Below are 22800 nucleotides of genomic sequence, written 5' to 3'. Positions count from 1 at the left end.
CTCTCCTCTTGAAGACTTATCTACATATTGTGTCAAGAAACCTTCCTGAACACACCTAACAAACTCCACCCCATCTATCCCCTCGCTTCAGGGAGATGCCAATTGATATTTGGGAAATTAAAATCTCCCACCACAACAACCTTATTATTATTACACCTTTATAATATTATACATTTATGCAGAACATTTTTTCAACAGATTGTAATTCTCATCCTTCATTTCAAACAGTGTTATCTTAGACAACCGTTGGCCACGCTTCTGGCACCAACATACTGTAGCATGCCCACAACTCCCTAACCCTAACCCTAACGATAAGTATTTGGGTAACTGAAAGGGTGCTTCCATTAGCAGATGGTTTAAGGATAAGATAACAAAGATTTGGAGAAATGGCTAAAGATTCAAGGAGTGGCAGTGGGAGTCCAGGATAAACCTTCATATACATGGTGGTTTCCATCTGCAACTCTACCTATAAAGTGGGGGTATCTCAGCATTCCATTGAAATGAGGTTCAATCCTGAGCACTGGTGCTGTTCAGGAAGGGTTTGCACCCTTTCCCTGCCACTGCACAAGTTTCTGTGGGTGCTCCAGTTCCTTCACACATCCCAGTGTGCAGGTATGTTCACTGTAGACTGTATAGTAAAAAGATACTGTGGTGCTGATGGACATGTGAAGGAACACAAGCTGCAGGAAACAGCTAGTGGGGAAACAGGACTTATGGCATTGGTCTGCTGGAAGCCAGCATGTACCCAGTAATCTGACTGGCCTCCTTCTGTAAGCAGTTTGTAAACAGAGTCAATTAGGGACTCCAAAGGGATTCACATAGGCACTGAACTGTGAATATAGTGCCACAAAGAAAGGAGAGGGAGAGTGACTGGATTGCTGTAGAAAAATAACATGGTTGAATGGCCTTGTGTCTCATATAAACAATACAAAGATCCTGTGGTTCAGGTCCTGGCAGCCAGAACTAAATCTACTTGGTTTAGTCAAAGTTCAACAAAAAAACCTCTGTTTTTAATCCTACCCAAAGCCAATAAAAAAAATATGTGCTGGAAACATTCAGCAAGTCAAATGTTTGGCTCATATTTGTTCTGGCCTTTTCAACCTGCACAGCGCCATCAATGACTCTCTACTCCTGGATATGCATCCTTGCCTTGTATGTTTTCCAACACATTTTGTTTCTCCAACATACCTGCTCGCTATTTTGGTCCCTCACAACTGCTTCATAAGGGGGAGGGGGTTCCACAGGACAAAACACTTCAATCCCTTTCATCCTGGAGGCGTAGATATGCGTCAAAGGAATTACATCATTGCTAAGAATCCTGGAACAAGAATAGGACAGACAGTCTTCAAGCATTATGCAGCCAGATAACAGATTTGACCATTAGATTTCAATCTCTTATTAAAACCAAGTGAATGGTAGTGAATGAATGGCATTATTGTTACTTTGCTGTAGTCTGGTGATAGAACATTGACCACAGTACAGTATAAGCCCTTCAGCCCACAAAGTTGTGCTGACTTTTTACCCTACTCCAAAGATCTAACCCTTCCCTTTACATAGTCCTCCATTTTTCTTTCATCCATACTGTATGCCTATCCAAGAGTCTCTTAAATTTCCCTAATATATCCACCTCTACCACTACTCCTGGCAGTGCGTTACACACACGCACCACTCTCTGTGTAAAATCCTACCTCTGACATACCCCCAACACTTTCCTCCGCTCACCTGAAAGTTATGCCCTCTTGTATTAGCCATCGCCACCCTGGGAAAATGGAACTGGCTATCCTCTCTATCATCTTATACACTAATCTCAAGATAAAAATCCAAATTACACAATAGCAGATAAGGATTTTAAATTCGCTTAAGCCAAGCTAAAATAAGATTCGTGCCTGTGCCGGCAGCAAATAAGATCATAGTTAACAGTTTTCTTTAACTCTACTTTCCTGAATTCAGCCATGGTTGGCAGTTCATCGAGGAGAAGGAAAACTCCGATCTCAAATCTCTGCTGCCTTGCGGCTATACCCCCTCATGGGGAAGGCTTAGGGAGTAAACACCAATGGAAAAATCTGGAGCTGGAGTCCCTTTGGCAGTCCTAAGGTGAGTTCAATGCCGACTGGCAACTCCTGCGACGCTGCTGGTACCAAACTGTACCGATCTCTGCCGTTCCTTTGGCTTCATCAGAAGCGTGGAGAAGGGGAGTCTGCTACATGGGCAACAGCTTGCTCTCCATATCGTATTGCCCAGGCTTGTGTATCTAGACAGCCAAGATGCAACATCCATGGTCAACTCTGACCAACAGAGGCCTCACCACTTTCCTGAACACAGACTCGTGCTTCATTCCTTAGTATATAAAAATCTACCAATCTCTGTCTTGGATATACTCTGACTGAGCTTCCTGAGCCTTTTTGGATAGAAAATTACAAAGATTCACCACAGTCCAGGTGAAGAAATATCTTCTCCTCTTAGTAGTTTTTATTGAGACTGTGATCTAGGTCCAACATCTACCCGGCAAATCTGCACACATTCCATTGATGTCACTTCTTATTCTTACAGTGCTAGAAAATAGGCAGCCTGATTGCCTATTCTCCCCATGCATCAGCCCAGGAATCAATCTGATACATCGTCACTGTAATCCCACATGGCAGATATATCACTCCCTAGGTGAAAGAGCAGACCCATGAAGGATATTCTAAATGTGCTCTCAGTGGGGCTCATATATCTGGAACCAAACATTTCTAATTTTTCATTGAACCATTCTTTATTCTTGTCTTTTTGCTCAACCTTTATAACTCTTCCTCACCATCAAAGCTTGATAGGTTACAGTCTCTTTCAATCTATGTCATTCATTTCAATCCAAGTCATTCATATAAAGATAAAGAAACTAACTATCTACAATCCAGAGATCAATGCCTTAGCTTTGGTAATCATTCCTCAAAACCTATCTCTTGGACCCCTTGTCATGCTCTAATTAATCTATAAGATTTTATATCCTCATTAGAGTATGTCATCTGAAGTGGTACACAGTACCCTGCATATAGTCTAGGAATTCATGCAGCTGTGACAAGACCTCCTCCTCCTCTTTGATCTTGGAGCTTTCTAATTATAAAAGATAACATGCTTTCCTGAAGCAACAAACATCTGCTCCATCTATCCCGATCAGGGTTTTGACATGAAATGTTCACAATTCCCTTGCTCCCACAGACTCCGCTCAACCCAAAGAGCTCCTCCAACAGATCGTTTCTCCAGATACACCATATCTAGCATCTGCAGTTTCGCATCTCTCAAAACATATTTGCCTTCTTGATTGTTCTGTTTTAACCAACTGTGACGATGACACTTTAGTGATCTGTGGAAATCTCTGGAACGCCATGGATTCCAACGTTTCACTGTTTCATTTGGTCCATGTTGCATTCCGAGTGCTGTGGATGAAAAAGATGGAAAGGGACAACCCTCCTTACCGTGGATTAATCCTGGGACTGTAGGAGCAGAAAGTGGAAAAGTACGGAGGAGGTGGGATGGGAGGAACAAATTCATCCAGATCCGGAATCTGGGGTGTACCCTCAGACTCTTCTTGGGGTACCGGGGGTTCAATCTGACAAAATATATTGAACAAAAAGAACAATGAGATATGCATACAACTCAGAGAGACTGAGACACAGGTCCCCTTTACATGCAAAGGAACACCACCTTCTGCAGGCTCCCATCCTTGCTTGGAAATACTGCATGTCCCTGTTTCTTTATGATCATTGGACCTGCATCCCAACATATCAGTAGAACTTTCACCACACTGACTGCAGCAAGTGGTGAAAGTTGTTCAGCACCACCATCTCAAAGGAGGTTAGGATGGGCAATAAGTGCTGCCTTCACCCACAATGAGCACAACTGAGTAGAAAATTAAAGCGAGGAACCATCCCTTGCTGCAAGATATTGTCTGTCAATATCCTACAAGTGGCACAGCTAGCAAAGAGTTCTATCATTTCTTGGGGCAGTACTGAAAAGGACCTCAAGTTATATTGTGTTTTTCACAACAGATCCCAGTTACATATTTCTCAAGTAATGATAATTGTAATCCAATTATTTGTTTTAAAGGTGGATAAATATTGGCAATGCAGCCAGGAAAAGCCTTCCTGCTCTCCTGGGAAATAGGGCCGTATCATCTTTACAGCCACCCATAATCTCTTAAATCCACCCAAAAGCACTTAATAGGGGCATCCCATTGTGAAGATTGCTTCTCCCGCAGTAGGATACTCCCTCAGTACTGCACTGGTAGTTTCAGTGTGGATTGGCTGCTCAGATCTCTGCAAAAGAACTCAAGCACGCAACCTTCTAAATCGGATACAAGAGTGCCTCTGATTTGGCACAACATCAAAAGGTTTGGATGAGTGGCCGTTTTGAAAATATACAAAAGTGGTTTTGTTAAGCTCACCGCCTGAGGTCGCCTGCCTGAGAAGATCTGGAGATACTGTAAAGCTGCAGCTACAACACATACTGTGGTGGTCAATGCATTGAGCACACAAATGGCAAACAGGAGGTCCTGGGAGGGGGGAAAAAGAGAGAAATAATTAATGGGAGCCCAGGCAGAACACCACAGATGCTGGAAATCCAAAGAGAAGTTACTGAGAATAACCAGCACATCATCTGTGGAGAGAGAAACAGATAACATTTCAGGTTAAGAATCGGTGCAAGGTCACCACCCTGAAATGTTAATTCTGCTTTTTCCCTCCATGGACGCTGCTCGATCTGCTGAGTTGTTTCCGACATTTTTAGAGCAGTGAGTCTGCTTGCCATGCTGTAGTAATACAGCAACTGAGAGTTAACATGATGTGAAAGAATCATTCAAAATCAAGGCACTGAGGATGACCACTTGGACCACAGCATCATCACCAACTCTTCCCGTTTCCAGGATCATTGTACACGGCTGAGTGGATGACAACAAATGCAAGTACTTTGTAAATGTGAGCATGATTCTACCTCCAGCAAATTTTCCAGGCAGTTATCTTCAGGCCCCAAGCAAACTTTGGGTGAAAAGATTTCTCCCCAAATCCCTTCTGAAACCTCTACCAGCTCAAATGATGAAATACTCTGCTCTTCTTATCGATTTTACCCAGGCCTCCTACTTTTTAAACACCCCATTTAGTCCTTCCTGGCATAATCACTCTTCCTGTGTGGCCTTAACCATGAGATATATCCTGGAGTTCAGAAGTAATGTCGTTTCCCAGAAAGTGACTGATGAGAATGTGTAATCATAAAGCACATGGTATTCCACAGCACAGGAAATGACCATTGAGCCTACAGCATTACACTGGGCAAATAAATAATCTCTTTAGCCTATTCTGAACACAGAAAGGTACAACACAGCAATGGGCTGTATGACTCACAATGGCTGTGCGACTCACAATGGCTGTGCCAAACACAATGCTAAGTTAAACTGCCTGCAATGTCATCCATATCATTTCATCCCTGCACAATTCATGTGCCTATCTTACAGTGTCTTAAGCACCACTGTCATATCTGCTTCCACCACTTGTCCGGGCAGCCTGGTTCAGCACCCACCACTCTGTGTCAAAAACTTGCCTGCACATCTCCTTTAAACATCCTCCCTCTCACCTTAACTGTCTTTGACATTTCTGATATGGACATAAAAAAAGATCTTTCATACCCTATCCATATCTCTCAAAATGTTACAAACTTCTCTCAGGTCTCCCCTCAGCCTCCAATGCACCAGAGACAACAATCCAAGTGTGTCCCACCGCTCATAATAGTTCATCGCCTCTGATCCAGGCAGCTTCCTGGTACATTCTAACTCGCAGTCCATAGCCCTGAAGGTTAGGCCACACCTGGACGCACTGACAATTTCCATCTCCTTCACCCTTTCAGACAGCGAGTTCCGGAGCCCTCCGTTCTTTGGACAATAACTTCTTCCTCAACATCCTCTAATCAATCCAGAAATAACTTTACATTTTTTCTCTTCTTGTTATTGACTTCCCTGCTAAAGACATAGTTCTTCTTGCTTACTCTGACTAAGATTCAGCACTTTATGCACCTCACCAGGGTCCTCACAGAAAGGGTCCCATTGGCCCATCAAGTTCATGTTGACCATTAATCTCACATTAATTGCATTATTCATTCTCCCCATATTCTCATAGACTCCTCCCAGATTCCATAACTCACCCACATACCGGGGGCAATTTACAGCAGCCAGTTAGTCTGCCAATCTGCATATTTTTTGCATGTGGAAAGAAAGTGGAATGTCTGGAAGAGAGGATGTGCAGACTCCACCCAGACAATACCCAAGGTCAGGATTGAACCTGGCTGGGTCTCTCACTTTTGACGCAGCTCCTGTACCAGCCCCACCACGGGTAATCTGAAATTAGAAAATACTGTGCACGCAGAGAGATGGGAAGGTCCAGGAGGGAATTCTAAAGCTTAGAATTTCACAGGGCACAACTAGCGACAGTGGAATATTTAACACATACAAAATGAGGGACCTTGATGAATCTGAGGTCAGTGTAGACCAGGCTGATATGCTGGAACTTGTCGAGGTCAAGAAAGAGACTATGTGCTGAAACTGAAGAGAATTCAAAAAAGGTTCACGAAAATAATTCCAGGACTGAACAGCTTGTCATATGAAGAGCATTTGATGGCTCTGGGCCTGCATTCCTTGAATTCAGAAGAATGAGCGGTGACCTCAATGAAACCTGTCGAATGGTGAAAGGCCTTGATAGAATGGATGTGGAGAGGATGTTTCCTATGGTGGGGGTTGAAGACCAGAGGACACAGCCTCAAAATAGAAGGGTGTTCTTTTAGAACGGAGATGAGAAGGAGTTTGTTTAGCCAGAGAACGGTGAATCTGTGGAATTCTTTGCCACAGGCAGCGGTGGAGGCCGAGTCTTTATGTATATTTAAGACAGAGTTTGATAGATTCTTGATTGGTCAGGTCATAAAAGGTTATGGGGAGAATGCAGGACATTGGGACTGAGAGGAAAATTTGATCAGCCAGGATGAAATGGCAGAGCGACTCGATGGGCCAAATGGCCTAATTCTGCTCCTGTATCTTATGGTCTTATAGAACCTTTGATGGCAAGATGGTGGCATGACTGGTCACAGCACCTTCTATAGGGTCAACAAAAGGTGTTACCATTGTACTTAAACATACTTCTAACATTCACAAGATCCTGCGTTCATTAAAAGCTTAAAGAACTGCAGGTCTACACCATCAATGAGTTGCTCACTGGTGGAGTTGACGAAAGAGCTGTGCGACATGCTGCAGCCTGAGTCGATGGAGGCTTACAGTCAAACAGCGAGAGGCTGTCATGGTCACTTTTCTTGCGATCACAAGACCCCTTTGGTCATTGTTAATCTGGTTAATCAAGTTCAACATGCTGATTTATTGGATGAGAGCAGAGGAAGATGGCGGAGTAGTCCCTGGCCTCAGTCAGAGTGATGTCTAGGTCTGAAACCACGGTGTCGCCTGTTTGCAGCCGCCGCAGTGAGGAGACCAAGCCGTGGCACTCCCCTGGGGGCAGTGTGGCGCAGCATCCAGAACAGAGCTGACGCTGCCTTCCCAGGGTTTCACTCGGCAATTGATGAGCTCTCTTATGGTCAATTGCAGATTTTGTAGCGACACTCGATGAGACTCGGGCCTCAAACTGCGGGCCGCTTGCCGGGGCAGAGGTGTCTGAGCCATCACGCTCCACCAGGGCGTGACACAATGCAGTTGTGTTTGACTGAAGCTTTCAAATGGACTGAGTGGTCTGAACTACATACATATATACTTCAAAGTTGCTAGTGAATGCAGCAGGCCAGGCAGCATCTCTAGGAAGAGGTACAGTCAACGTTTCAGGCCGAGACCCTTTGTCAGGACTAACTGAAGAACTAACTATATATAGTCATAACTAACCATATAAATAAATAACAGATGGGGTACGAGGGGGAGGTGGGGCATTAGGGGAAGTTAGAGAAGTTAACCAGCTAATGCCCCACCTCCCCCTCGTACCCCATCTGTTATTTATATACACACATTCTTTCTCTCACTCTTTTTCTCCCTCTGTCCCTCTCACTATACCTCTGCCCATCCTCTGGGCTTCCCCCCCCACCCCTTTTCCTTCTCCCTGGGCCTCCTGTCCCATGATCCTCTCATACCCCTTTTGCTAATCACCTGTTCAGCTCTTACTCCATCCCTCCCCCTCCTGTTTTCTCCTATCATTTTGGATCTCCCCCTCCCCCTCCCCTCCCACTTTCAAATCTCTTACTAGCTCTTTCTTCAGTTAGTCCTGACGAAGGGTCTCGGCCTTAAACGTCGACTGTACCTCTTCCTACAGATGCTGCCTGGCCTGCTGCGTTCACCAGCAACTTTGATGTGTTTTGCTTGAAATTCCAGCATCTGCAGAATTCCTCATGTATACATATATATTTGTCTGGTTGTGTTTTTATTGACATACTTTTTGTGCCTGTATAAGCGAGGACTGGGCCTCAAAGCTGTGATATCACCAGCAGGCATCGGGACTGGTCGAGAGATGATTTCAGTGGGCTAGGGGGTCTGGACTATATATACATGCATATTGTACATTGTTGTATTTTTCCTAATATTCTATATGTAGGGCATGGGGTCTGGTGGGCTAGGGGGTCTGGACTACATGCATGCATATTCTGTGCTGTTGTACCTTACCGATATTCTATATGGGTTTGTTGACTTGTATGTGCCAGGACTGGGCATTAAGCCGCAGAGTTGTGGGGGTGGGGTTGTGATTCTTTTATTCCATAAATGTGTTCTTGTGTGTAACTGTTGGTGACGTGTTTTAGCACCATAACCCCTTAGTAACACTGTCTCATTTGGCTGTCTTCATGAGTATCCCTGTTTGGTTGATTGACAATTAAACTTGAATTGAAATGAATTGAAAAACATTAGGGTAGGCAAGTCCCCAGGGCTGGACAGGGTATACTCCAGTCACAAACAAGAGAAAATCTGCAGATGCTGAAAATCCGAGCAACACACACAAAATGCTGGAGGAACTCAGCAGGCCAGATAGCATCTGTGGAAAAGAGTGAACAGTCTACGTTTTGGGCTGAAACCCTTCATCACTACTGCTGACAAGCCTCGGCCTGAAATGTTGACTGTACTCTCTTCCATAGATGCTGCCTGGCCTGCTAAGTTCCTCCAGCATTTTGTGTGTATTGCTAGGATATACTCCAGGTTACTATGGGAAGCAAGAGAAGAGATTGCTGCACCTTTAGAAATGATCTTTGCATCCTCATTGGCCACAGGAGTAATACTAGAAGATTGTATGATGGGAAGTGTTATTTCCATTGTTCAAGGAAGGTAATAGAGATAATCCTAGGAATTATACACCAATGAGACTCTATCAGCAGTGGGCAAACTATTGGAGAGAAAGGTTAGAGAAAGGACTTATGAGCATTTGGAGAAGCATGGTCCGATTAGGGATAATCAACGTGACGTTGTGAGGGGTTTGTCATTACTCACAAGACTGATTGACATTTTTCGAGGAAGTGGCAAAAAATGAATGAAGGCAGGATGAAGGTAGACAACTGTCCATCGGGTTTTCGTGGTAAGATATGGATGTAGATTGCCAGGCCTTTCTTCTGCACACATACCGCTGCTGCCCAGATTGGGACCTGGCCGGATTCAAACTCAGGACCATACACGTTGGGGTCCAGTACTGATGCCAGTATACTACTGGCCAGCCCATATGGATTTATAGACTCATTCAGAAAGTTGAGACCCTTCAGAAAGGGTCCAGGGAGACTTGGCAGCTTGGATTCAGAATTGGCTGCCCACAGAAGGCAGAGGGTGGTAGTAGGTGGAGTGTATTCTTCCTGGAAGTCCTAGTGGTGTTCCTCAGGGTTCTGTTCCGGGACCCCTGCTCTTTGTGATTTCTATAAATTAGTTAGATTAGGAAGTGGAAGGGCGAGTTAATAAGTTTGCAGATGCACTGTTCTATGAGATTTGTTAAAATAAATAGCAGGTTTCCATTTAAATGAAAATCTGTCCTTCATGGGGCATACAATCCAGCTTCAAGAAACTATTTAGAGGAAGGTGTGCCAGATATCCACTCTACTTTGGGTTACAAAATGCTTGCCTACATTGCTTCTGAATGGCATGGCTCTAATTCTGATACATCCCCTCATCCAGTCAACAGATGACATAGTTAAAGAATCACTTTATTGCCAGTATACAAAACATACCAGAATGGATTGTGATTCGGTGCCAAACATAGAAAACAGGACAATACCACAACAGAGAACACAGTAGCAACAACACTTTACAAGACAATAGTGCAAACAACCACGAGAAATCAACAATTAGCAGTATGGTCATATGTGTAAATGTCAATAATCAAACTTAAATAAATGTGAGCATATAAACAGACTCAATAATTATCAACGGAACAAGGAAAGCATTTTATGGATGTTTTGCAGGGACAGTGAGGGTATCACACCTGTGTGAGTTTTGTTGAGAAGCTGGGTAGCTACGGGAAAGAAGATGATGTGTAGCCCTGGTGGTGATGGACTTGTAGCACATCCCTGAGGGCAATTTGGTGAATGGGTGTCTGCTAGGGTGGGAGGAGTTAGCGGTAACTTCTCCAGCTCTTTTCATTGCTCTGGCGATAGACAGCTCTTTTAATGTCACAGCCAATGATCTTCTCTGCTGTGTGCACCACTCGCTACAACCTGGACTTGGAGAGGGAGGAGGTGGCAGGAAACTAAACAGTGATATAAGTGGTCACAATGTACTCACAATGTGAGTAAAAACTCACTGGGATACGCCCTGAGATGTTAAGTTTCCCACACTGGTGTAGGAAGAACAATCTCTGCTGGGCTTTTCTACAGATGAACGTAACATGCTTGTCCCAATTCAGTGTATTAGTCATGGTGGCCCCCGGAATCTGAATGACTCGATCACAGACACAGCCTGACCATTAATTTCTGGGGGGGGGGGGGGCGCACGTAGGAGGTTGTCGGCGAAAGTCAATCTTCATTTCTGCTGTCTTTATAACATTAAGCAGCAAGTTGTTAGGAACACACCATGCTACCAGGCAGTCTCACTCTTTTTGATAGCAGTATAACATTATTATTAGAGATGAGACTGTTAGAACATATTCTGGAGTTAGGGTATATAACAAATATTAACCTCAACAGCAATGAACCTTCAGATCTAAACCTGAATATGGATTGTAGAATGAATTTAAATACAGTTCAGAACAGTAAATTGAAGATCAGGAAATACCCAATTGACTGATATATGTCTGCATATGCATGAATGCACTCAACACTCCATTGCATGAATACGACTTGTAATTCGTACTCATTTTAGGTGCATTGGTGGGAAGACGCAGGAGTTATTAAAAATTACATGCAACTCAAAAGCAGCATTATGAGGGCATTGTAACTACAGAAATTGTCCTGTTGCCTTTGTTCTTTAACATATAAAAATGTTCTGTAATGTTGGGTAGGGGAGTCTCTCTCTCTCTCTCTCATTCTCTCGTGACCCCAAAGGCTGTCAGCTTGTGTGTGTCCCAAATAAATAATTTTATATCTACCAGCCGTGTCTCCCTGCTGACTTAGTTCACAGTTACAACAAAACCAACTACAGTCATGTCATCTGTGAACTTTAGGACTTGAATGAATTTGTCTGTGGAGGTACAGTCACTTGTAAAAAGTGAGAACAGGCGGTGTTAAAGAACACAGCCCTGGGTAGGCTTGTGCTTATAGTCATTGGATTATATAAGTAAGAGACCAGCCTTGCATAGGCCTTGTCTCTTTATTCTCTTTGTCTAGCTACTCAAGCCCTTTACTCATCTGAGAGAGATTTCTGGGATCACAGTTCCTCTATAGATGTACAATCTTGTCTAGGCCACAAGGGAGGTATCAATCACATCCTGAGGCATTCTGGTTGAAATGCCTGCATCAGCTGTTTTAGCTTTTCAATTTCTGGATTCAATTGCTCTGGAAGATTCAGGCTTGTTAATTGGTCAAGCTGGAGCTCAGTGAAGGATTTTCCAGCCACATGCCATAGTTTTACAAGCAGGTGATGCATGAACTATACCTTAAGCACAAGGCGAACAGTGTCACATGTCACGGAGAGAACTGGATATAATATCAATATTTCCTTCTTACTGCTGCATTTCGTTGCCTGGCTGTCTTCGCAGCAGAAGCAACTGCTACCCTCAATAATCTTGACCTGCAAGTACAAAAAGAAAAATACATTAGATCGAAGTTCTAGCTTAACTGAACGCCAAACCTCAACAAGTAATGAATGCATCGGACAATAAGAATTTCTGTTTGCAACTAAATATGTGACGCATATCCAACTTCAATCTGTTGTTGACTTACAGCATCAACATTTCCTGATGCTGATCCTTCAGGGGTGATGTAAAGGATTCAAAGGGTCTTATCTTGGGAAGACCAAGGGAGTTTCCCCTGACAGATGGCATTCTTGTCACTGCAACATATGATTCTGAACTCAAGTCTCAAATCCAAAATGTAAGCCCAAAAATCTTAACCCACAGTGCAATGCAGTATGGTGGGGGAGCCACACTGTTGGAATTGGTACCCACTGGATGAGATGCTACATCAAGGCCCTGCTGTTCTCATACATACATGTCTATAAGTGATTTTTAAGCATGCATATAAATGGATTCTCCCATACGTTTGGCTAATAATTATCACAAAAGTTGTGATGAACGGATGGGTCTTAAGAAAAGGACCAAGTTACTGTTTTTTTCCCAATAAATCATTCTCAAATGCAGTTGACATTCACAGAGTTTGTACTTTTAAATCACCTGCATCAATATCTTGGGAAGGGACAGATTCAAGTCACCTGCTCTAGTGTGCCCCACTCTCAAAGGATAAAGATGGCTCATTTTTGTTTTCAAGTTTAATTCTAATGGGCAAATTGAAACTGTTAACCAACATCTTTTAAGTGTGGCTGAGGAATTTCATACTAGCATCTGCAGCTCAGTCAGTCACCATTTTACCTCCAAGTCAAAAGCAATGACTTCATCTCCCTACACAAATCTGAGTATGAAACTCAAGGCTGACACTTTCTGTGCAGTTCTGAGAGATTGGAGCTGCTGTTTTTTGGATGCCTTGTGAAGGTAGACACAGAGAGCCATCAGGTGGACATAAAAGATCCCCATTTGCATGAATAGGATAATTATTTATTATTCTTTCATACTCTCAGCCTTGAAATCAACATTAATAAAACAGGTGATCAGCCCATTATCACGTCAGCATTTTGGACCTTCCCATGTGCAGATAGGTGCTGTAGTTCCCATATTACAACAGTGATCATTTCATTGGCTGTGAAGCACTTTGGGTCACCCTGAGGTTGTCAGAACCACCACCGGAATTACCAGCTCTGTCACAGAACTTAGTCATAGAATGCTATTCAGCACATCAAATTGATACCAGCAAAGTAAGAACTATTGAAACTAGTCCTAATTCCCAGCACTTGGCCCATAGCCCTGCAGTTCATTCAATATACTGAGGGTTTCAATATACACAGACCTTAATGCAGCAAGTTCCAGACTGCCAGCACCTCTGGGCATGAGGACAGCATTCTCCTCAACTCCTTTCAACGTTTCTATTGTTTTAAATGCACACCCTCTCTACTGATTGAAACATGTCTTTCCTATCCAGTCCTTCTTGAACTATTACTCCATGCACAGGAGTGCTCAGTGAGAAATGAGCTTTAACATTCAAGACTAAGTTCAGCTGTCACCTTGATCAAAGCTCTAACCTAGAAGCAATAGAGGGTCTTGTGCGCCTTTCACAAAGTGCTATGTCTATGGGCTGCTTTGCCACAATGTTATCATTATTTAAATAATGCAAAACTATAAACATCCGGAACTGTGATGGAAAGAAAACAAATCCTATTCCTTTTGCAACCTTTATGTAGGAAAATGTTCTAAGGCCCCTTCATCAGGGCATCACCAAACAGAAGATGTCACAAAGGCACATAGGAGGTATTAGACCATAAGACCTAGGAGCAGAATTAGGCCATTTGGACCATCGAGTTTGCTCTGTCATCTCCCTCTCAGCCCAAGTCTCCTGCCTTCTCCCTGTATCTTTTCAGGCCCTGACTAATCAAGAATCTATCAACCTCTACCTTCAATATACCCGATGACTTGGCCTCCACAGTTGTCTGTGGCAACAAATTCCACAGATTCACCACTCTCTGGCTAAAGAAATTTCACCTCATCTCCATTCTAAATGAATGTCCCTCTACTCTGAGGCTGTATCCTCTGGTCTTAGACTCCCCCACCATTCTCCACATCCACTCTATCGAGGCCTTTCAACATTCAATGGGTTTCAACAAGACTCCCCCCCTCCCCACTCATTCTTCTGAATTCCAGGTTGTGTGATAGGAAGAGAGGAGGGGGACTTTGGGGTCCTGATGTTTTTATCTTGTTTCATCGATTTCTGTGAAGAGTAAGAATTTCAGGTTGTATACTGGCTACAGTCTCCGATATTAATTGAACCATCTGAGTACAGACCCAGAGCCATCAAACACTCCTCATATGACAATCCTTTCAATCCCAAATAATTTCCATGGAACTCCCTTGAACCATCTCCAATGTCAGCACATCCTTTTTTTAGACGAGGGGCCCAAAACTGCTTATGATACTCTAAGTGAGGCCTCACCAGTGTTAAAGCCTCAACATTATATCCTTGCCTTTATATACTAGTCCTCTCAAAATGAATGCTAACATTGCATTTGGCGTCTTCACCCTGCAAATTAGCCTTTAGGGAATCCTGCGCAAGGAGTCCCAAGTCCTTTTGCATATCAGATTTTTGAACTTTCTCTCCATTTAGAAAATAGTCTACACTTTTATTTCCTCTACCAAAGTGCATGATCGTACACTTCCCGACACTGTATTCCATCTACCACTTCTTTGCCCATTCTCCTAACCTGCCTAAGTCGTTCTGTACCCTCTGTACTTTCTCAAAACTACCTGCCTATCTTTACATCGTCTGCAAACTTGGCCACAAAGCCCTCAATTCCATCACCCATTGACATATATCGTAAAAAGAAGCGGTTCCATCACAGGCCTCTGTGTAACACCAGTAGCCACCGACAGCCAACCAGAAAAATCTCCCTTTATTCCCACTCTTTGTCTTCTGCCAATCAACCAAAGCTCTATCCATGCTAGTTAGGACAGTAATCGAAACTTTGGTCAAGGAGAGAGAGCTTTGATAAGCATTTTGAAGGTAGAGAATGTCAGAATAAAGAAAAAGGTTTGGGAAAGGAATTCCAGAAGACAGTTTGCAGCTGAAGATAGTTTAAACTTGGGTTTGATTTCAGAGTTTTCAGGGAGTTCAGAGATTTCTAGAGAAAGTGTTTCAGATAGAAAGGGGGTTTTAAATCAAGAGTAAGAAAATGCAAATTGAGGTCTTACTTCATCAGGAGCTGGTGTAGGTCAGTGCGCAAAGGGAAAGTGGGACTGGACCGTACAGAGTAAGAACGTAGGTAGTGCAAGGGTGTGGGCCTTTCAAGACAACTTCAATTTTCCAGAGGGGGGAGGAGAGAGAGGGAGGGAGAGAGAGAGAGAGAGGGAGGGAGGGAGGGAGGGAGAGAGAGAGGGAGGGAGGGAGAGAGAGAGAGAGAGAGAGGGAGGGAGAGAGAGGGAGGGAGAGAGAGGGAGGGAGAGAGAGGGAGGGAGAGAGAGGGAGGGAGAGAGAGGGAGGGAGAGAGAGGGAGGGAGAGAGAGGGAGGGAGAGAGAGGGAGGGAGAGAGAGGGAGGGAGGGAGAGAGGAGAGAGAGGGAGGGAGAGAGGAGAGAGAAAAGTCCAAAGTGCATGAGAACAGTAATACATGAAAGTAACAAAGACAAGTCAAAAAACATAGAGGAAACTTCTTTTAGTGCCATTAAAGTGAATTTATTTGTCATTGCAAAGATGCTTTCAACACTGGAGCAAATTCTGCCACTGAATAAGTCTTACATTTTAACTCTCTGGTGAGCGTTGATCATGAAGAAATGCTCCGTCTTTCACTGCTCTGCACCACACGACCTTGCGCTCACTCATTGTGCATGTGGTCAGGCCCGTTGGCTCCAGTCTTCACTGAGGATACTCTAGTTGAAACAGCCGGCCCTGTGCCACTGTCCATCACGGATGCGGCGGATGGACTGAATCTGTGGCTGCCGACCACCCCATTGGTTCCAGTGCCTGTATTCATTCCTCTCCAGCAAGTACTGGTAGCCACGGTAGCCCGGGTACTGGTAGCCCACCCAGGTGCCACAGGTCACAGTGGCACTGCCCACGCGATCCGTGAAGCCGTAGGTGAAGAGGCTGGGAAGGTCGTTGTCCACAATCTCCATCTTGCGCCCCTTGTATTCGGCCATCTCGTACAGGCAGATCTTGTGCTGCTCTGACTCCATGGACACGGGCCTGAAGGACATGATGTAGTAGTTCTGGTGGCTGTTGGACCAGGAGTCCCAGCGAGGGTACTCCCCCTTCTCCAGGACAAACATCTCCCCCGAGAAGTTGGACAGCTCGTAGGCCACCCAGGGGCCAGACTCGACACGGATAGATCCCACCCGGTCAAACCCGGCTTCGCAGAGGTTCGTGCACCCGCCGGTAAACTCCTGGCACCGGCCCTGGAAGTTCTCCCGCTCGTAGACGAACAGCCCGTAGGAGCCCATCCACCCCTCAAGTTTCTTAGGCTGGTGGCTCTTCCTCTCAGATACCGGGGAGCTCTGACTCGCCATCTCTGACATATCTGCTCTGGGAGGCTGCAGTGGTGATCGGCAGCACTTGGCCACCCCTTTTATACAGGGCTCTCAGCCCAGTGGGGATTATGCAGGCACAGAGGGAGTGCAGACTCGACAGATCCGACACAATTAAAACGCTAGCTGTCAGGAGGGTGTGCACGTGATGGGGAATGTGAGAAAATGAGTGTGTCAGCAGTACGTGGTTTTGTACTAATTCAATGCACCAGGCATTATTCTGGGAACACGAGTTAAAATCACATGGGTCCCAACCTTCCACAGCGATCACAGAACCTGTACCTACTTCCAGATAAGACAGCACTTGCTTACAGTGACTTGCACTGCAAGTCAAGTTTATTGTCATTTGCTGCATTGAAAAACTTAGTTGCAGCACCAGTATCACAGGTACATAGCATTAGAGACACAATAATCACAAAAGCATACAGTGTCTTGTAAAAATATTCAGGCCCCAACCCTTCGTTCACATAAATGAGCTAAGTAGAGAGAGATCCTGGATAAAACCAGGGAATTCGATCAATTTAACTGAGAATTTTGTTTGTGAATCACGTTCCTTTTTTCATAGTAGAGCCCAAAAAAAAAGGGAACATTGTAAAGCATGGAAAACTAAAAATTGAAAACCTGAAATGTCAGCAGTTCAAAAGTATTCATCCCTTTTGCTCACTACTTAGTTGAACCACCTCTTGCAGCTCTTACAACCAGTAGTTTTTTGAGATAAATCTCTATTAGCTTTGCCTATTCCTCCTTGCAAAATCGCTCAAGCTATGCCAAGTTAGTTGCAAAGCAATCTTGAGATCTTGTCAGGGATGTTTGATCATGTTAAGGTCAGGACTCATACTGGTTCAGTCAAGGACAGAAATTTTCTCCATTTGAAGCCGTTCCTTGGTTGCTCTGGCAATATGTTATGATTTGTTGTCCTGTTGAAAGACAAACTTCCTCCCCAGTTTAAGCTTTCTGGCAGAGGCTAGCAGGTTTTTATCCAGGATCTCTCTCTCTGCTTAGCTGCATTAATCTCACCATCAATCCATTCCAGATTTTCAGTCCCTGCTGCTGAAAAGCGTCTCCATAACACGATGCTAACTCCACCATACTTTCCAGTAGGGATAGCCTTATCTGCCTGATGTGCAGTATCAGATTTACGCCATATGTACTGCTTAGTGTTAAGACAAAAAATTCCACTTTAGTCTCATCTGACCACAAGACGTTCTTCCACATCTTTACGGTATCTTTTAAGTGATGTTTTGCAAGGTCTTTAAGAGGAAGGATATATTTTTTTTAAAGCCAGGGCTTGCCACTCTTCCATAAATACCCTTTTTGTGAAGAGCCTTAGAGATTGTGGAGCCATGAACTTCTTTCCAGTTGCAGCCACTGACTTCTGCAGCTCACTCACCGTGACTGTTGGCATCACAGTAGCCTCTCTTACAAGTGCCATTCTTCTCTGGTGACAAGTTTAGAAGGGGAGCCTGATCTAGGCAGTGTGACTGCAGTTTCATATTATTCCACCTTTTCAAGATGGACTGCACTGAACTCTGAGGTAAGTTCGGTACCTTTGAGATAGTCTTTACCCTTCCCCAGATTTGTGCATCTTCATAATCATTTCCCTGACTTGTCCTGAATGCTCTTTTGTCTTCATTTTGGTTTGATCTGTTGAAAATATACCATACTGTTGGACCTTACAGAGGGAGGGGATACATATTCTTATGAATTCATAAAAAACAGCTAAACCTCCAATTTTCCACATCAACAAATTAGATGAGTCAGGTAATAAACAGTATTGCTTCTGAGAAAAATTAGCACAGAAATTACAACCTCACAAATTTGGTTTTTAATTTTTAGTAAATTGTTGACAAGTTTTGGAATTTTTCTTTTGATTTAACATAATGCAGGTTTTGTAGACAAGCTCAAAAAAATCCTACTTTAACGTATTTTACATATAGAAATCGTGACAGTAAAATGTGAAAGTTGTGGGGACTGAATACTCTTTCAAGGCACTGTAAATTAAACAAATAATATATACAAATAATAACACAACTAGAACAAAATATAGTCCATTTCTGTGCAAAGTGGTCGTAGTCTAGCTCCTCTGAATTACGCAGGCTGGCTGAAGGGAAGCAGCTGTTTTTGAACTTGCCTAGATGGATTTTAAGCTTCTGTACCCCCTGCCTGACAGTAACTGTTAGAAGATTGCATGGCTTCATGGTGTGGGTCTTTAATGATGGATGCTACCTTCCTGAGGCAGGACCTCATTAGATATTTTTGATGGTGCCTGTGTTGCATTGGGCCGAGGTTCACTACCCTTTACATCTAGTTATGTTTCTGCACATTTGGCTTGCTGAACCAGGCCATGAATCAATCAGTCAGAATACTTTCAATGGTGCATCTGTAAAAATTTGTTAGTGTTCAATGACATACCAAACCTCTTTAACTTGGTAAAGATGCTGGTGTGCCTTCCTGAAGATTGTATCTATGTGCTATGCCTAGAATAGGTCATCCAGCATGTTAACACACAGAAATTTAAAGCAGTTAAGGAGTTAAGAAATTAATGATTCTGCGCAGAAACTCAGCATGAAGCTTTTTAAAACAGGCTCATTGTTGAATTGTAGTTGCTAAACAAATTATCCTCGTCCAGTCAGGTTAACACTATGGCCAAGAAAGCAGAACAACATCTCTACTTCCTCAAAAGGTAAAGGAAATTTGGCATGTTCCCAATGAATCTCACCGATTTTTACAGATGCATCACAGAAAGCATCCTATTCAGATGCATCCCAGCTTGGTATGGCGATTGCTCTGTCTAAAACTGCAAGAAATTGCAGAGAGTTTAAGTGCAGTCCAGTCCATCATGCAAACCAGCCTCCCTGCTGCTGACTCCATCTACACTTCCCATGGTCTCAGGAATGCGGCCAACATGATCAAGGATTCCTCTCGCCCTGGTCATTCTCTCTTCTCCCTCCTTCAATTGGGCAGAAGATACAGATGCTTGAGAACGTGTACCAGCAGGCTCAAGAACAGTTTCCACCCCTTTGTATTCAGACTCCTGAAGGGACCTTTCATTCAATAAAGATGAAATCTTCATCTCCCAACCTACCTCATTGTGACCTTTGCACTACATTCATCCACCTGCACACTCCATTCTGCTATTCTATTTACCAATTCAATTTATTTAATTATGACATGATCTGCCGAGATGTCTTGCAAACAAAAGCTTTTCACAGCATCTCAGCACACGTGACAGTAACAAACAAATCCAATCCAATCATCTGTACACAGAAAGCTCCCACCAACACAATGTGGCAAGGAACAGATTGCCTGTCCGATTAAGGTCATTCATGTGATCTAGTGTTCAGTGCCTGGAAAGGCAGGAGGAATGAAGTTAATAGAAAATACATGAAGGATTTAAATAGATGCTTGAAGTAAAAATAACGCAGGACTACAGAGCAAGAGTGTTTAAGGAGCAGAACATCAACAAGATGGGTTGAAAAGCATCACTGTGCTACATCTTTCTATGAATTAATTACTAGCAGTTGTTTGCCCTAGAAACATTCAGTGATTAAATTACAAATCACTATTAAATGAACCATCATTATAATGGTTACAATTACATTAATTAGTTGAATAACTTTGAATGCCAGCTTCAAGTGGGCCAGGATTATTGGCAGTGACAATGATCAATAAAACCACTACTACAGATTATATCTCACTTTTGCTTATTTGAACATATCCAATTTGATGAAAATTCCATTCCCTGTCCAGCTCCAACTGTCCCCATGAAATAAGTTTAGAAATTCTCTTTGTGATTGGCAGTGGTTTCCACTGTTAGGCGTTAGCCAAGTCCAGTGGGTAGCACACCTTCCTCTGAGTTCCCAAGACCAAGCACAAAAATCGAAGCTAATGCTCTCGTGCAGAACTGAGGGTGTGCTGCAGTAAAAGAGGAGCCAACTTTTGGATTAGGAAACCGACTAAGGCTAAAGATGAGGATAAAGCGTCCTATCTGCCACTTTAATTCTCTATCCCTCTCCAACCTGTACTGTCACAGCACAAACATAAGAAACAGCACCCCATCTTCTGTCTCAGCATGTTGTAGCCTTCTGGAATTCATATTGTGTTCTCTAATTTTAGCCAAATCACTTTCTCCATATACATCACAACTGGCCACTTCTGCTACAAGTCATACTGCATCGGTTTTACTCCCTCCTTTAGTGTAATCTGACCAGTTGGGTATATACCATGACCAGTTCCACTGTAATCAACATAACACACACAAACAAGTGAAGCTACCACCATCACAATTCATCCATCTGACCCAGCATATCCTATTACAGATATTTCCTTTGTACTATCCATCTCCTCTCATGCCTTCTCTGTAACCTAATACTAACTGGCCCTTTCCTCTCCTACTCAGTGCTGACAAAGGGTCTTCCATTTTACTCTCCACAAATGCTGTCCGACCTACTGAGCGTTTCCAGCATTTTTGTTTCAGAAGTTTCCACAGATGTAGTTTTCCTGACTTTCATTAAAGATCACCTGTCATGGTCCCTTCTGACAATCCCCCACCTTGCCAGTTACCTTAGGAATTGGGCCTCAATCTCCTCGTTGAATTTCCAACCATTCCCCAGTTCCACTAACTACGCACACCTGCTTTCCATCAGAAAATACAGGATAAAGACCCTGTGATCACAACAAGGAGCTGCCAGTTTGTTGGCCGATCCTGGTGTGAGTAAACTCTGTTTCCTGATTCCTGAGAACTGTCAGTTCTAAGTTCCGCATCGTTTTCTGGATACTCTACGTGACCCTTGTCTCTGTGTAAAGACTCTCCTGGACGCTGGTTGCCCGTTCATGACGGTGCTAACGCCTCACGACTCTCCCTCAGCACCTGTGTCTTACACTTGGGTTCATCCCCAGTCATGTCCTTGCAACATCACCGGGTATTTACTTCACCAAAGGGCAGGGCTCTCACTATTCACTGCCTGAGAGCTTTCTCTCGATCAATAACATTAAAGGGGATTATCATGTTGTTGCTTGCAAGACACATTTCCAACAAGGCTTTTGACAAGGGTTCGATTCATAAGAGACTGGATAGACAGGACTTTATCCCCTCTGGAGTAAAGGAGGATGAACAATGACCTTATAGAGGTATACAAAATCATGAGAGACACAGATAAGATGGTCACAGTCCTTTCCCTGAGGAAGGGGAATGGAACTAGAGAGCATAGGCTTAAGATGAGAAGAGAAAGACTTAAATGGGACTTGAAGGGAAAACTTTTCCACATGGAGGGTATATAGAAAGAGCTGCCAAAGGAAGTGGTACAGGCAGGTACAACTATATCATTTGAGGTTCACGGACATGTTTGAAGAAACACGGGCCAAATGGTGGTGAACATGACTGGATCAGGAAAGCACCTTGATTGAACGTGGACAAAATGAGCCAAAGATCCTGTTTCTGTGCTTTATATCTCTATGACTTGACAACAGCATTTTAAATGCGCAAAATGGTGCTGTAGGTGGCTTCCTTCTCCCAGTCTTTTTCCACAGGGATGTAAGTTACTGCCTGGAATGTAAAAAAAAAAAAAAAAATGCCAAACTGTATGCAGGTCAGTTTCCAGGAACAAAGGGGCAACATTTTCCACACAGCTCGCACATGCCCCCACACTCCCATCTGCTAAATTTTATGGACAGGAGATCATGGGGTGAGAATACTGTTTCATGATGCATAAAGGGCAGCACGGTAGGGTAGTGGTTAGCATAACGCTTCACAGTACCAGCAACCTGGTTCAATTCCTGCTGCCGCCTGTTGGGAGTTTTGTACGTTCTCCCCATGACCGTGTGGATTTCCTCCGGGTGGTCTGGTTTCCTCCCACAGTCCAAAGACACACCAGTTGGTAGATTAATTGGTCCTTGTAAATTGTCCCATAATTAGGCTAGGATTAGATCAGGGGATTGCTGGGTGGCGTGGCTTGAACAGCTGGAAGGGCCTATTCTGCCTGTTTCTCAACAAAAAAAAACACAAATAAACAAAATGGTCCAAGGGAAAAGAATGGAGAGGGAAGAGGATTACACAG

At 43.7% G+C, this 22800-nt stretch overlaps 1 protein-coding gene and 1 pseudogene across 3 annotated transcripts in view; both read right to left on the bottom strand.

Annotated features, from left to right (window-relative positions):
* Positions 1–22800, bottom strand: part of fam189a2 (family with sequence similarity 189 member A2) — a 101034-nt gene that overhangs the window by 26651 nt on the left and 51583 nt on the right. For all 3 annotated transcript variants that reach the window (XM_072258100.1, XM_072258099.1, XM_072258101.1), the window contains 4 exons: positions 12062–12196; positions 4424–4531; positions 3456–3589; positions 1189–1318 (listed from right to left, as the gene is read on the bottom strand). In XM_072258100.1, coding sequence (XP_072114201.1) covers positions 1189–1318; positions 3456–3589; positions 4424–4531; positions 12062–12196 — 507 coding nt within the window. The remainder of the gene's footprint in view (positions 1–1188; positions 1319–3455; positions 3590–4423; positions 4532–12061; positions 12197–22800) is intronic.
* Positions 15781–22283, bottom strand: LOC140197715 (beta-crystallin B1 pseudogene; annotated as a pseudogene).

The sequence above is a fragment of the Mobula birostris genome, chromosome 5, assembly GCF_030028105.1.
Source record: "Mobula birostris isolate sMobBir1 chromosome 5, sMobBir1.hap1, whole genome shotgun sequence".
Classification (NCBI taxonomy): domain Eukaryota; kingdom Metazoa; phylum Chordata; class Chondrichthyes; order Myliobatiformes; family Myliobatidae; genus Mobula; species Mobula birostris.
The sequence above is the reverse complement of the archived record's forward strand: the minus strand, read 5'-3'. Positions and strand labels throughout refer to the sequence as shown.